General features: G+C 40.4%; 1 protein-coding gene across 3 annotated transcripts; it reads right to left on the reverse strand.

Annotated features, from left to right (window-relative positions):
• Positions 1-989: 989 nt before the first annotated feature.
• Ghitm (growth hormone inducible transmembrane protein) lies at positions 990-14352 on the reverse strand. 3 transcript variants are annotated; one of them, XM_029541678.1, is made up of 9 exons: positions 13812-14328; positions 12441-12611; positions 11988-12087; positions 10534-10645; positions 9709-9850; positions 8241-8349; positions 6555-6743; positions 5755-5926; positions 990-2771 (listed from the first exon to the last, which is right to left on the reverse strand). In XM_029541678.1, exons 2-9 carry the CDS (start codon positions 12570-12572, stop codon positions 2687-2689), a joined length of 1041 nt encoding a protein of 346 aa, XP_029397538.1. In that variant the 5' UTR covers positions 12573-12611; positions 13812-14328; the 3' UTR covers positions 990-2686. The 3 variants fall into 3 exon arrangements, with proteins under 3 accessions (XP_029397538.1, XP_021058592.1, XP_021058593.1); XM_021202933.1 differs by having other exon boundaries at positions 2485-2771; positions 14225-14352; XM_021202934.2 differs by having other exon boundaries at positions 2485-2771; positions 13991-14195.
• Between the last annotated feature and the right edge of the window lie 298 nt (positions 14353-14650).

Below are 14650 nucleotides of genomic sequence, written 5' to 3' on the forward strand. Positions count from 1 at the left end.
CCGGCACAAGATCCAACCAGTCAAAATTCCAGTATAAATGGAGGTCCCACCCTCCTAGAAGTTGTTGGTAGCCAATGGCAGCTAAGGGAGAGTCCACTCTCCACCAGGGACATGGTTGTTGCTGGGTTACTCATGCCTCTGTGGGTGGTCACATAACCACACACATATGTGCAGCATCAATTGAACGCTAGATTATTAGTAACTAAAAAGGACACCAAGTGAGAGTACACAAAGGTGTGGGGCACTAGGAAGAATGAATGGCTAGTTATGACAAATGTGTAAAACTTTCCAAGACTGAACAAAAAAAGAACCCCTAAGCACAGATCAAACACTGATTGAACAAACTGAATGTATATACCACTTTGACATTTGCATGCCTATAGGACTTGCCAAATGAACTGCAAAAACAAAACCCTTCTATGTAATCATAAGAGCCTGTGATAAGATTTCAAATGATAAAATATTTCCAGTCTTGCCTAAAAAAACCTATCCTTTTGCATGTGAACTCTATTCTGTGTGGGAAATAATAGTCACCTACTCACCCAGTATATGTAATCAAGATCCAAGAAACCAGGTTTTCCCATTATTGTTTCAGAACCACTACCCAACTAAGCACATTTTATGTAACTCATTTTACAGTCTTTATTGTTCCAGCAATGACGCTAGACACTGTAAAATACTACCATTAAAATAAAGCAACAACTCACAGCAGGCAAATTGGCTCAGTGGGTAAAAGGTGCTTACTACTGAGCTCAACAACCTGAGACCCATTGGTGGAAGGATAAAGTCCTTCAAGTTGTCCCCAAGATCATCACATGCCCACAGGATACCATGACATGTGTGTACTCACAAATGTAAAAGAACCCTTGGTTTTATTAATTTCTACCCAACACCATTGTTGAAATCATACTTGTTTTATAACTATATGGAAATGAATGATTAAAACTTTGGGTTTTAAACTGTTACTGAAAACAATGGGTCCTTTAAGATTTCAATTTGACAGTGAAACTTTATGGAGACTAAAGACAGAAATTAGACATTTAGATTTTTTTTTTTACTGCAGGGGGTTAACAAAAACCCCAACAGCAACAGCTAAAATTCATGCAATGCCCAATCATGTCTGTATTCACTCCACGGGATGTTGTCTCCTTCTTACAGTTGAGGAAATTGGGCGTGGGGAGGTTAGGTCATTTGTCTAGGGTCATATAAGAATCAGTCAAGATCCAAATGGAGGTAGGCCATCTAGTCACTGGTCTCCTGTCTTAGCAGATTGCAGTAATGCAGGCACAGTAAAAGCTCAAGTTGCTTTCTTATTCAAGACTCTGCTGAGATGGACATATCAAGTAGAAAAAAGTACAGCAATAACTACTTGGAACTTTTATTTCAGAAATTAGCATTCAGTGTACTTTAAAGTGATTAAAAGAATTATTTATGGATTACTGTAATAAATACTTCTCAAAAATAGTTATTCTGTAAATACATATATAGACTTCAACGGAGAACCCCTCATCACAAACAAGTGATCTGTATCAAAATCTTATGTCACAAGGAAGCTGAGCACCTCCCCATTACAATTCTCATTCAAATATTTCCCAAGGTCAACTAAGTTTGCTTTGTTCATGCTTAACCTGAGAGGGAACATAGAAAGCCAACAGTTTTAGAAGAAAAACCAATCCTAATCTTAGCATAAGCCACAAAGAGGCTTTTCTGACAGTTTTCAAAGCTGTGATGAGAAAAGCAAGCATGCTTTCAATTAGACACTGAGAAAAATATCAAAATAAAACAAAACCAAAAACTAAATCCTGTCCAACTACATGTATACCATACATTTGAAAGCAAATGAATCTTGAGCTTTGGAGTACATCATACTGAGCATAGTTGGTAGGTTTGTTGTTGTTTGTTTGCTTGTTTTAGAGACAGATTCTTGTCTGGCTTGGAACTCACTTTGTAGCCTGGCTGGCCTTGAATTTAGAGATCTGCTTGCCTCTGCCTCCCAGATGATGGGACTAAAGGCACATGCACCACCACCAACCTGCTTGTTCTGAAAGACTTCATAATAAAACACAGTCACATAGTTCCAGCAGAGATTCTCTGTATGGTTACCACTCTGGACTGTCCTGGCAAATAGTCAAGCCCAAGGACATTAAAAGCACAGAAGAAACACCCTTGTCTTCGTTAACACCACATATGGTGGTCCCTTGTTCCATATCTCAGATGTCTTTCACTGGCTCACCACAATCAGTGCTGTCCTAAGCATTCAAAATGACTGCAGATGACTTTTATGTCTCTGTCCTCTATACAAAAACTTCTCACTCATGATGTCATTTAAATATTCTGCAGGCTTCCACAATATGAAGACACACAAATTTGCTAAATTTTACTTATCCAATACATAAAACAATACTTGAAATCTTCTAAATTGTATTTGTTCACACATTTATCAAAGCAGTTTTAAAGTATGAAAGCATAACAGATGAAAATATATGTGCTTATTTGGAAGACATCTATTGCATTTATTTTCTAAAAGAAAAGGCATGCCTGGAGGGTCACATTACTGCATATTTTAAACACAGTGACAGGCTATCTTCTAAACCTCAAGGAATTCTGATGATGCAAACTGTAATGACTATCTGCTCCTATTAAACAAGCAAGACATCAGTGAGCTGAGAAATCACAAGTGGTTACTTCATTTCTTTCTGTTGCTTCCAGTTGCAAGCATAGTTGCAACTCGCATAAATATATTTAATGTATCCATGTAGATTGTCAACATCCTAGAAAAAAACATTACAGATAGGTAAGATTCTAATAATAATGACAATATAGTTCTTAGTACAATAAAGGAAAAACACTCATTATTCCTATTGTTAGTTATTAAATGGAAATTAAAAATACAATGTTTAAGGTTAGTTTAAAGTCCTAAACTAGATAACTTCAGATTTCCTTCTTGTAGAAACAATCACCTTTTAGATATGGACACAATTTTTAAAGGACTATCTGTTCTCTGACATCCTGCTATGAGTGTCAGACAATGGAATAACCAAAAAAGTTCAAAGAAAAACACCTTTAAAAAACTTGCAAACACAGTCTGGCATTTTCAAATAGAATAAATATACACACTTTACCCCCTTTAAGAAAGCTGCTACAAAACTATAAGTGTTATACTATTTAAAAAAGCTATTACATTATTTTATTTTTAGGTAAAGAAAAACATTACTAAAAACGTGAGAGACAATCTGAAACTCTAGGCAGAATCCAAGAAAAAAGAAAGAACACTATTTTATATTATTGAATGTCAACATGAGTTGAGTCCATCTAAAACAAGCACAAGGAGAAGTGTCTTCAGGGCCGTTTTCCCTTCCTTACACATTCCAGTTAATTATGTGCATTCCAACAGGTAGGACACGTAACTGATACCTAAATGCTCTACTCAGCTGCATTGTAATCAATTTTCTACTATACACTCCAACAAAAGTAGCAAGATTTGACCTGTTGAAACATCCAGTACTAGTCCTATTTGCTTATTTGGAAGTATGGTATTCAAAGATATAATTACGATGTAATTTGGAATGAAGTTACACTAGAATAGGATATGTCTGGTGGCCTTACTAAAAGATAGATATACAACACAGGGAGCCTCAGGAGCCATCTAATAACTAGCAGGTGATCATCCTGAAGTGACGTGCCTTGGATTATTATATAATCTGCAACAGGTAAGCCCTCATTAAGTGAGGCTGTGTGGGACTCATTTCAGGAAATATTCCTGCTATTAATATGTTTTTCCTGTTATTATTAAACATATATAACTATCATTAAGTAGTAGCACATTCCTTTGGAGCAGATCCACAGAGATGTACTATCTTGTAGTGATGCTATATAGACAAATAGATGACTTAAGTCTTAATGATGATCCTATAAGAATTCCTAAAATTATATCTGTGATTATTAAGCGTTTTTATAATGGGACTTCTATGAGGTCCTTTTCTGATAATCAAAGCTGCAACTCTGCCAGTCACCAGTTAACTGCTCTTAGATGGTAACCAGATTTTCTCCTACTCAGAGCACATTCCAAGAGGTTGTAAAACAATTAACCAAAGGTCATAAAAAGGGAAATAACGATTTATTATAGGTGCTACGACAGAAGATAAAATATTGACTGGGTTTATCTATGCCAAACTTCTCTTAACTTAGTTATGATTTTAAAACTTCAGTGAACCTATGGAGCTGAGACAAGTGATGGACAATTAGCTAGATAATCATTCCTAATGGATACACATGTAAACATTCTCTGTTGCAAACTTCTATTTCAATTTATGATATGATTTTCTGTGTGAACTTGCGATGAACATTTTAACATGTGATCATGTGTTCTGAATGATGTTTAAGGGCTGAGGACAGAGAGAAGAGTCAGGACTGGGACTGGGGTGAGAGGAACGGAGGTGAGAAGAACTGAGCTGAGAGAGGATCTGAGCTGATGAGAAGCTTTTAGGTTGAACGCTTTTTAGACTAGAAGGAGAATGCAGAGTAGAGTAACTTAGAAATTATAAGTAACAAAAATACTAAGAGAGCAATGTGCACAATGCAGAGGGAAAGAGAAAAAAAAAGATGTTGCAGAGAGCACAAGGAGCAGGCAGGCTTCTCCTTACAAGGTAGGTTTAGTCTTATTAAAACGAAACAAAGCTTTTTTTCTTATAAGCATGGGCTTAATTCATTTAGCATTAAAAAGGTTGAAGCCTTTTCTTTATCTATGTAATAAAGATTGGAGTACATTTTTCATCCAGAATGAGTGAGTTCTTTCTGCACCAGTGCTTGGTCTTTTGTTCTTTACACATATGATGTGTCTGTGGCAGTATGTAATTGTAAGAATGTGTGTGTGTGTGTGTGTAAGTATGTAATTGTGAGAATGTCTGTATGTGTGTGTGTAAGTATGTAATTGTGAGAATGTCTGTATGTGTGTGTGTAAGTATGTAATTGTGAGAATGCATGCAAGCTGGGCCCAGCTGGGTTTGAATGAAAATGAATAAATGAGCATTAATGAATCTGTATATGAACGAATGTGAGATTATGCATATTCACTTATGCAAAAGTTTTTCCTTCTGCGACTGTTATTCTCTTCTCTTGGTTCAATAGAAGTTTATTGCTCCAAATTTCCCCCAGCCTGACAAGCAAGAGGCATCAGGACAATAGGGGAAAGGCTCCAGCAATGAATCCTTTAATCTCCTGCTGTTTTAGGATGAGGGGCTAAGTGCCAGAGACTGCAATTTCTGGCCTCAGAGGAACACAGAAGGCAGGTTGGCTACAGTAGCATAGGAACTTAGACTTAGATAAGGAAACTTTTTATTATACAGCAACCTTCAATTTCTTGTAAGACAAAGTCTTACCCCAGAAACTCCTAAGACTTTGTCTTACCCTCTGCCTACGCTTTTCCCCCTCTGCAGCCTCAAGAAGAACTGACAAAGAAGAAACACCACATGCTGGGGCTGGACCCTGGCAAGGAAGAATGGCAGATGAGGATGGAGGTGGCTATCTACTAGCCAAGGATCGCCAGCAGTCATAAGCAGCTGAGAGACAGAGGGTGGATTCTCTCTCAGCGCCTTCAGAGTTCCCCTCCTGCCTAATACTCTAGCCTCAGAAACTGAAGAGAATAAATTCTAAGCCACCTGTCTTATGCTACTGTGTTATGGTGGTACCCTGTTAAACTAATACACACAATACAAAACACCAAGGAACACAGTAGTAACAATAGGGATTACTTACGAATTGATGGGATCATACTTTTGAGCTCCATACATGGGTGTTATTTCTGCACGTTTGATAACTTTCTGAGTATCGTACAGAAGGAACATGCTGAAAAGAACTAGTCCACCATACACTGCCACTGAGTACAGAGTGGCACCAGCCACAGAGGTAGGGGGAAGAAACATAGACCCTGAAACAAGAAAAAAAAATTTATATATATATATATATATATGTGTGTGTGTGTGTGTGTGTGTGTAAAATATATATATAATACAAATACACACACACACACACACTATAAAAAAGGAATCTCCTGGGCTAGAGAGATGGCTCAGTGGTTAAGAGCACTGACTGCTCTTCCAGATGTCCTGAGTTCAATTCCCAGCAACCATATGGTGGCTCACAACAATCTGTAATGGGACCTGATGCCTTCTTCTGGTGTGTCTGAAGACAGCTACAGTGTGCTATTATACATAAAATAAGTAAATCTTAAAAAAAAAAAAAAAAAAAAAGATTCTCCTACAACTGGATTTATAGTTTTCATTATTTAAGGCTACCTTTGTATTACTTGACATTTGAGTAGGTACTTATACATTTTATGGATAGTCATTTCTCCAATGGGTTACTTGTGAACATTAAAGCAATTTCCAAGTCAGCTTGATCATTTCCGAGTAATTTAATAAAAAAAAAAGTTAACTATAAGCCAAGATTTTATGATGCATTCAAATAATCAAACCCCAATCAAATCTTTTAAATAGCTTTAAAAACTAAATCTTAATGCTTCAGAGTACCTGAACCCTTTAAAGCATAGTGCTTACCCAGTGAAGATGCAAAGACAAGACCCAGGCCCACTCCCAGGGGTGCTCCCATGTTCAGAAACTTCTCACTAGGTGCACACATGGCCACAGTAGAGAGGCCTCCCACAATACCGGCGGTGTACCACGCGGCTCGCAGGAGAAGAGGCCCCCCCAAGATCGTCAGAGGAGCCACAACTGCACCCATCACACCTGGGGAGACAACAAAGTCTTATTAAGTATCTACTAAATGACCATCAACGAGAAAATGTCATTGTGAAGGTGATCCTTATGCTAAGTAATGTAAACACAAAAAATTTTACATTTAGGTAGTTCTATATTACCATCTAAATTATACAATTAATATATGTAACTATACAAACTCTCTACCACATCAATACTGGGTCACAATTCAAACAGTAGCCTGCATTTTTAGTATGTTTGTAAAAGTTACTAAAGGCCACTATTTTGATCTTAGACCACTACTAGATTTCACAATTATTAAGACAGAACTCACACAAAGCAGACAGCTGAAGGTCAGACCTACTGCTGTTCAAAGGGAAGAACTGAAAGGGAAGTGTGTGGTGGAACTGAAATGTAGACAGGCAGACACTGAATTTACCTCACCTAATAAGGAACACAGCTCATTTCAACCTTTAAGAAAGCTCAGTTGTCAGGATTTACAAAAATCTCCCTTACGAATTACAGGGTAGGCAGGCATAGTGGTACACATCTTTAACCCCAGCACTAGGAAAGCAGAGGCAGGTGGATCTCTGTGAGTTTGAGGCCAGTCTGTTCTACAGAGTGAGCTCCAGGACAGCCAGAGCTACACAGTGAGACCCTATCTTGAAAAAACAAAACAGCAAAATATTACAGTGGCATATTATTTCCAATTACCAAACATCAACAAAATCTCCCCAACTGTAAGATCATTACAAAATTATTTCAATAGAAGAATAATGCAAAGTTGTTCCTTTAGTTTTCATGATGCCAGGAATCAGGCAATAAGTGTGTGCAGCAAGCCTAATAGCACTGAGCCACATACCCTGCACCTGTCTTTTGAGAGAAGGTCCAGTGTTCCTTAGGCTGTCTTTAATTTCCCTGACTCAGCCTTGTGAATAGCTATAATTAGAGGCCTATACGGCCAGACCTGGCTCTTGTTTTATGTCACCGCTGTAAAAGCATTTGTGCATAGAGTGTATGGAGCATTACATGTTACGCTGCGGAGGTCAGAGGACAACTCTGTAGAGCTACTTCTAACTTTATGTGGGGACCCCAGGGATTGAACACAGGTTGCCAGGCTTGTGCAGCAAATGCCTTTATCTGCCGAGCTACCTTGGTGACATCTCAGCTCTTTTCTTTACATAGTTTATCTCACAGCATAACCTCAGAGCTATCTTTATACCAACCTTCAATACCAATACTTTTAAAGCAAAGGCCTGGCAATAATGCACCAGAAGTGACTATGAAATTGTGTTTTCCAAAAATGAGGTTTAGTAAGTCATTTAAAACTGAAGAGTCACTCAAAAAGGCCACTGTTTAAAAGTCTGATGTGTCAAGAGACTAACACAGGAAGGTAGGAAGATGCAGGCCAGTCTGGCATACCTATCAAGTCTCCACCTCAAAAACTGAAAAAGAAAATAAGTCAAACAAATAACAGGAAAGTGAATAATATACAAGACAATTTAATAAGAATTTAACAGAACATACCAGAATGCAGCATCCAAGCCAGATGTTTTGGGCCTGGGCTCTGCTCATATGATATTGACTGTACGAGCATTCCAGCTCCAATCATGGCTGCAAAGGTTGCACCAATTGTCTGGAAGACACACATTAAGAGAAATAGATCCTTAAAGGAGAGGACCATACATTCAAGTACAGCTAATCACTTTGAAGAATACTAAACTGAATCCTGTGAGTTTATCCTGCACACTTTGGTTTTTGTTTCTAGTTCCTTTCAGCATTGACTACATTAGCAAGAGTGCCCTCTACTGCCATAGACACATCATTTCCAACCTGCCAGGAAAATAAAACAGCTGGGTTTTATAGAGGATAAATGTTCTAATCAGTCATTTTGACACTCAGAAGCATGGCACAGCTGGTGTACCTGCTATGTTTCTCTCACATTAGTTCTTAACACTCAACAGAACCACATTTCCCCAGCCATCCCAGTCTCAACAGTGGTCTCTGTTTATGTACTTCGCCTCCGCTTGGAAATGAAAAAGATACCCTTTCTAACCACGTCCTCTCACCCTTTAGACCTCAGGAGCCTGGCATTTCCCTCAAATGGACTATAAAGCATTTTTCCCATTCGGTCTTCCTACCTCTTCTCTTTTGCTCAGCTGCTTGGTCAGACTGGACTGACTCTGTCCTCTTCTGAAATCAAACATGTTAGCCAGCATCAACCCTGAAGAACCACGGCTCCTCCACAGGACTGCCCTGATGCTGACTTTCTACTTCATTTTCAAATGTCTATACAGCGCACTCTGGATCTCTACCACAGAGCAGCACAACCCATATCTGAAATCATACAATGCTAGCGAGTGCTAAAGAACTGGCCTAGAATGTGCTGAGCTACATAGGTTCAGTTCTTGATAGAGGGAAGAAAAATATATTGCTAAATATATTGTGAGAAAGGGAGAGGCCATTGAATGGAAGAACACTGATCATTTTCAAGTATGTGTTTTAATAGGATTAAGAGTTGGAAACTGGAGCCAGGCGTGGTGGCGCACGCCTTTAATCCCAGCACTTGGGAGGCAGAGGCAGGCGGATTTCTGAGTTCAAGGCAAGCCTGGTCTACAAAGTGAGTTCCAGGACAGCCAGGGATACACAGAGAAACCCTGTCTTGAAAAACCAAAAAAAAAAAAAAAAAGAAAAAAAAGAGTTGGAAACTGAACTTAGAGGCACTCTTTTTAATTAGCAGCAGATAGAAAAAAACTTCTATTTTGTACCCACTTGCTGAAAAATAAAGTAAATGCAAATTCACCTTAGAGATCAGTGTGAAATTCCTGTCCCCAAAGCCCAAACTTTCTGCACTTACAAGAAATTAATATAGTGCTGCTGAAATATATTAATGACCCTACTTAAGACATCTTTTGATCTTCATACAAAAAAGCATCCAAAGCAACCAAACATCCAGGCTCAGCTTCCCCACAAAAACAGCAAGTGGCTAACTTACCACCCAAGAGCCTGTCATCATGAAGCTCATGAGAGCAGGTGTTCTGGCTACTGCCAATGCAGACAAAGCTGTTAAACCAATACTTCCTGCTAAGTACATGTAAGTAGAATGAATTCTATCCTTTACATACTGCGGCCAAATTCTGCAAGAAAAGTGACAAGGTTAGTTCACAGAAGTATGGGTATAAATTCTGATTAAATCATTCATTAGATACAGAAGACTCTGGGGTAAATCACGTTAACGGTTTCAACCGTATTTACGATGGACATGGTAATTAATGGTGGTGGTGGTGGTGGTGATGGGTTTCTCTCTGTAGTCCTGCCTGGACTCCACCTCCCAAGTGCTGGGATTAAAGGAATGCACCGTCATGCTCGGCCATGATGGAAGTTAAGTATGGACATCTTAGAGCTGTTGAAGATTAAATGACATAAATCATACATTACATATAAAAACACATAAAACTGGGGGCTGGAAAGATGGCTCTGCGGTTAAGAGCCCTGGCTGCTCTTCCAGAGGTCCTGAGTTCAATTCCCAGCAACCACATGGCGGCTCACAACCATCTGTAATGGGGTTGACGCCCTCTTCTGGCACACAGGTATATATGCAGATAGAGTACTCAAAATAAATCTTTTAAAAAACACATAAAAACCAATACATTTTCTTCTTGTCTGAATATATAACCTTGGGAACAAAAGAGACTCTATACATTCTTGCATATTTACAAATGAAAAGCAGACAATGCATTCCCAAAGTGACTAGAAACTAAACGGGAAGGAGCCTTTATTTGAAGGAAGGACTTTGGTTGTTTGGGAGCCCTTTACTTACACAGCCTTTTCGATAGCTCCGATCTCATTAGACATCCCCAAGCCATAGTAGCACAGTGCTCCAAGACCAACAGCTGCTCCTCCAGCAACAAACCACCTTCCCATTTGATCAACTGCAAGTACAGCAACAAACACAGGTGAGAGTCGGCACAAAGCACGTACATTAAAGTGCTGGGCTCATGACTCAAACTAGTCAGGAAGGGAACACGTTATAACCATTTCTTCATGGAGTCACACTGGGGATAGAGACAGTTTTCAACCTTAGGAGACCAGAAGGACACTCCCAAAACAAATGTACAACAATCACTACAAAGAACAGAGGAGCAGTTTGATGAAGAGCCCACACAACGGTTAAAGCACTTGGGAGACTGAGCAAAAGGTCATGAGTTTCAGCCTGGCAACTGGATTTACACAGCAAAAGCATTATCTCGGATGAATAAATATTCAAAAAACAGTAAAGAAAAGGAAAAATGAGAGAGAAATGGCATCACTCACTCCATAGTGTGTCTAAGGTATGAGCCCAGGTGAAGCTTTATGTGACTCTAGAGACCCAACAAAGAAAAAGGCTATTGTTTATGCACCCAACGAAGGGGCAGACATTCTTGCTTTAAAATATTGAAAATGTATCAACTCTACTGAGGCAGGTGCTCATAAAGACCACATCTTACTCTCTTCAAGTTAAATTTGTTCATTAAAAATGTTACTGGAAAATCTTGATTTCTTCTCTGCAGTCAAGACTCCAATCAAAAAGCAATGCCTTGCATGATACTGATTAGGGCTCTCCTCAATATATAATACAGTGACACTTCCAAAACTATGAAAGTACAGTGCTTCTGTTTAAATAGTTTAGGCAAGATTAGCAACCTGGCAGTCTGGTTTCAGAATCTTCAAAGTTAAAATCCAAACTATGAATCAAAATCACTTCACTAAGGTAATGCCTTCCAAGGGGCTGCAGGTACAGTTCTGTACTTAAGAGCCCTTTGCAACTCTTTCACGTCAGTTCCCAGCATTCACTTCAGGTGTCATGCAATCACCTATAACTCTAGTCCCAGTCGAGTAGATACCTTCTTCTAGCCTCTGTGGGCATCATCACACACCTGGCAGACAGTCACACAGACATACACATGACTAAATAGAAATTGACATTCACAAACATGTGCTTGAATGAAGATTCTAAATAACTTGAAATAAACTTCCTAAACAGGCTCTACCATTTTGGATAATAGGATGATAATAAATTTGGTTTTTCTAAAACCAGTAAATCTCAATATAACCAGGCACCATGAAACCCAATGCAAAGTACCAATCTCTTTTGGGTTATCGGATGCCCAGAAATAGAAGTGTGACTTTTCTTGCAGAAAATACTTATATACATGTTTGAATGTAGCTTCAGGAAGTCGTTTGTGGACTAAACACATGCACAAGCTTCACATTAAATACTTAACCTCCACCTACTTTTAAAGATTTTTTCCATTGATGGTTCCAAGGCTGCCTCTTTCAGTTCTTGTCCAGTTTTCCCACGGTGAGTCCTAATTCTTGTCTTGGTAGCATATTCCTGACATAGACAAAAAGACATATCACCCAGAGCAACAATTAAACAGGATCTTTATAAACTAATGTAGTATGGGCATAAAAGTTACCTAATATATTAGGTATGGGAAAGGTGCAGGAACCCTCTTAAAGCATATGTGATAAGGAGGGACTGGAATGAAGTAAAGTGGCAAGGAGAAAGGTCACTGAAAACTTTACTGTTGCTTTAGAAAATCACTGTTACAGTAAGTAACTAAAGAGTAAGCTATTCCCAAGCAGCGAAACTCACACAACAGCCCACTAATCAACCACCACTACCAAATTCTAAAACGGAAAACCTGGATGGGGTGGAAACCCATACGGGAAAAGCATCCTTACCCTGCCGGGCGTTAAGAGCCATTGGTTCTTTGTGATGGAACTCTTCACAAGCGGAGAGGTCTTGGTGATGAAAGTGGGCTGGAAAACCCTGGAAGGTAGTGTCCGGAGACACACAAGCCTTGCAGCCAACATGGTGGGTGAGATACCGGTTTACTAAGCAGATCTGAAATGCTAGTTAGAAAGGGGGGGGGGGGATTAAGTTAATTAAGAAGGGAACATAGTAGCCAAAATCAGAAGAAGCTAAATTTTAATAGGAAAAAAAAATCAGAACAGTGGCCTCATTAATTTTTAATGCTGTATTTGTCCCCCTCCTTGTTCCTTCTGACTCAAGAAATCTAGTTTAGAATGGGCAGCCAATGATATAAATCCAAGTTTGCGGGCGGTGGTGGCGCACGCCTTTAATCCCAGCACCTGGGAGGCAGAGGCAGGCGGATTTCTGAGTTCGAGGCCAGCCTGGTCTACAAAGTGAGTTCCAGGACAGCCAGGGCTATACAGAGAAACCCTGCCTCGAAAAAAAAACCAAAAAATAAAAAAAAAAAAAAAAAGATTAAAAATAAATAAATAAATCCAAGTTTGACCAGATATATGTAATACAGAATCAATGTTATTATGTTGACGCAATCACAGATTTTACAAATGTAGCTTTGCCTGATATTTACACCATCATTCAATGAGTAAAAGTAAAAGAATCCGTGTAACGTTTCTGCACAAGAAAAACATCATCCAGAGAAAAGATGAATAAACCACTCGAGACTAAAAACCATCAACAAAAGCCAGGCATGTAAATGTCTACCAAATAGGTCAATTAAGATACGACAGATACATTCAAATTAAATTATTCTACTACATAACATTCAATCAAAATAAACATTAATGCCCTGCCAGGTTTCCCTGTTAAAACTCCTTCCGGTATTCTTAATAGGGTAACCCCTACCCCAACATTCTAAAATTTAATTGTCTCAGTTCCAGTTAGACTATACAGACAGTTAACTGCACGTCTTTCTGCAATGCTAAAGACACATTTCTGGTCAATGAGTTGTGATGAATTTTAGGCAAGTGATCTGTATTTCCGCCTTCTCCCCATTTGTAAAATAAATACAAGCAAACTGAGCCAAAACAGCTTTTTTGACGACAGTGCCTTGGGTCTTTGAAATCGCCCACGATTTACCCTAAAACTCCAGGAATGAATAGAAGTTTTAACTAGCACCTCCAAAGTTAAGAACTTCCGGAACTACGAAGTGCACACAGCTCTAGGCATCTGACCTTGCGGGGGTGGGGTGGGGGTGGGGAACCCGGAGCCCTTCTGGTACTTTCATGCCATTACATCATCTCAACCTATCGCTTCAGCTTACTGACCCGAACAGGGCCTACCTAGTCTGAGTGGCCTTATGTCGTGGAACAGCCAAGAGGGTTATCTGCCATATATTTAAGTGCCGGTTCTGGACCTGTGAAACAGGCCCCTGGGCTGGGTCTCTACGAACTACTGGCGACCCTTCCTAACCCTTCCTTGAGCTTGAGTTGATCGGATGCGCTCGGTCCTCCCCTCTCACCGCGAGCCCGCTGCCTCCGCGTCCACGCACCACTCCCACGGTACCCGATCCCCGACAGCTAGGTCGCCGGCGCGGGTCCCCGAGCGGCTGACTCAGCATCCCAGCCCCAGCCCAGGGAGATGGAGGGCGAGGACGAGCCCGGCCTTCCCGCCCGGCCCGTAGCAGCCAGCCCAGATCCCGCTGTGCCGACGCCCGTCACGAGGACTGGAACTCTCGGGCGTCGCGAGGCAGTACCTCAGCTCCGGTCACCTCTACCACGGGGCTCCCTTCCGGGTCACCCAAACTGAGAGCGTGCGACCTCCCTCTGCCTGCTCCTCCGCAACCGCGCGACTCGCTGCGTCACGCAATATCCGGACAGAAGGTAAATAGTACAAGCAGCCAATCAAGAGCAGGCTTCTAACGGAAGGGCGGGCGCAGTGGCGAAGGCGGGGCTTGGTTTGGAGAGCGGACCAATGGAAGTTTGTGTTTCGAAAACGTCACAGTCAGCGTCCTTTCTGGGTCTGGGTAAGGAAGCGGTCTCTGGGGTTTTAGCTTTGGGCAGTTGCGTTGTGTTCACTCGCAGCCAATAGGTGTGGGGGAAAAAAAGCGAGGTGGACTGGTTAGCGGCGCACTCCTTATTTCCCTCCTTTTGGGGAGGCAGGTGGATCGCTGTGAGCTCAA

This window comes from Mus pahari, chromosome 8, assembly GCF_900095145.1.
Source record: "Mus pahari chromosome 8, PAHARI_EIJ_v1.1, whole genome shotgun sequence".
In the NCBI taxonomy this organism is placed as follows: Eukaryota; Metazoa; Chordata; class Mammalia; order Rodentia; family Muridae; genus Mus; species Mus pahari.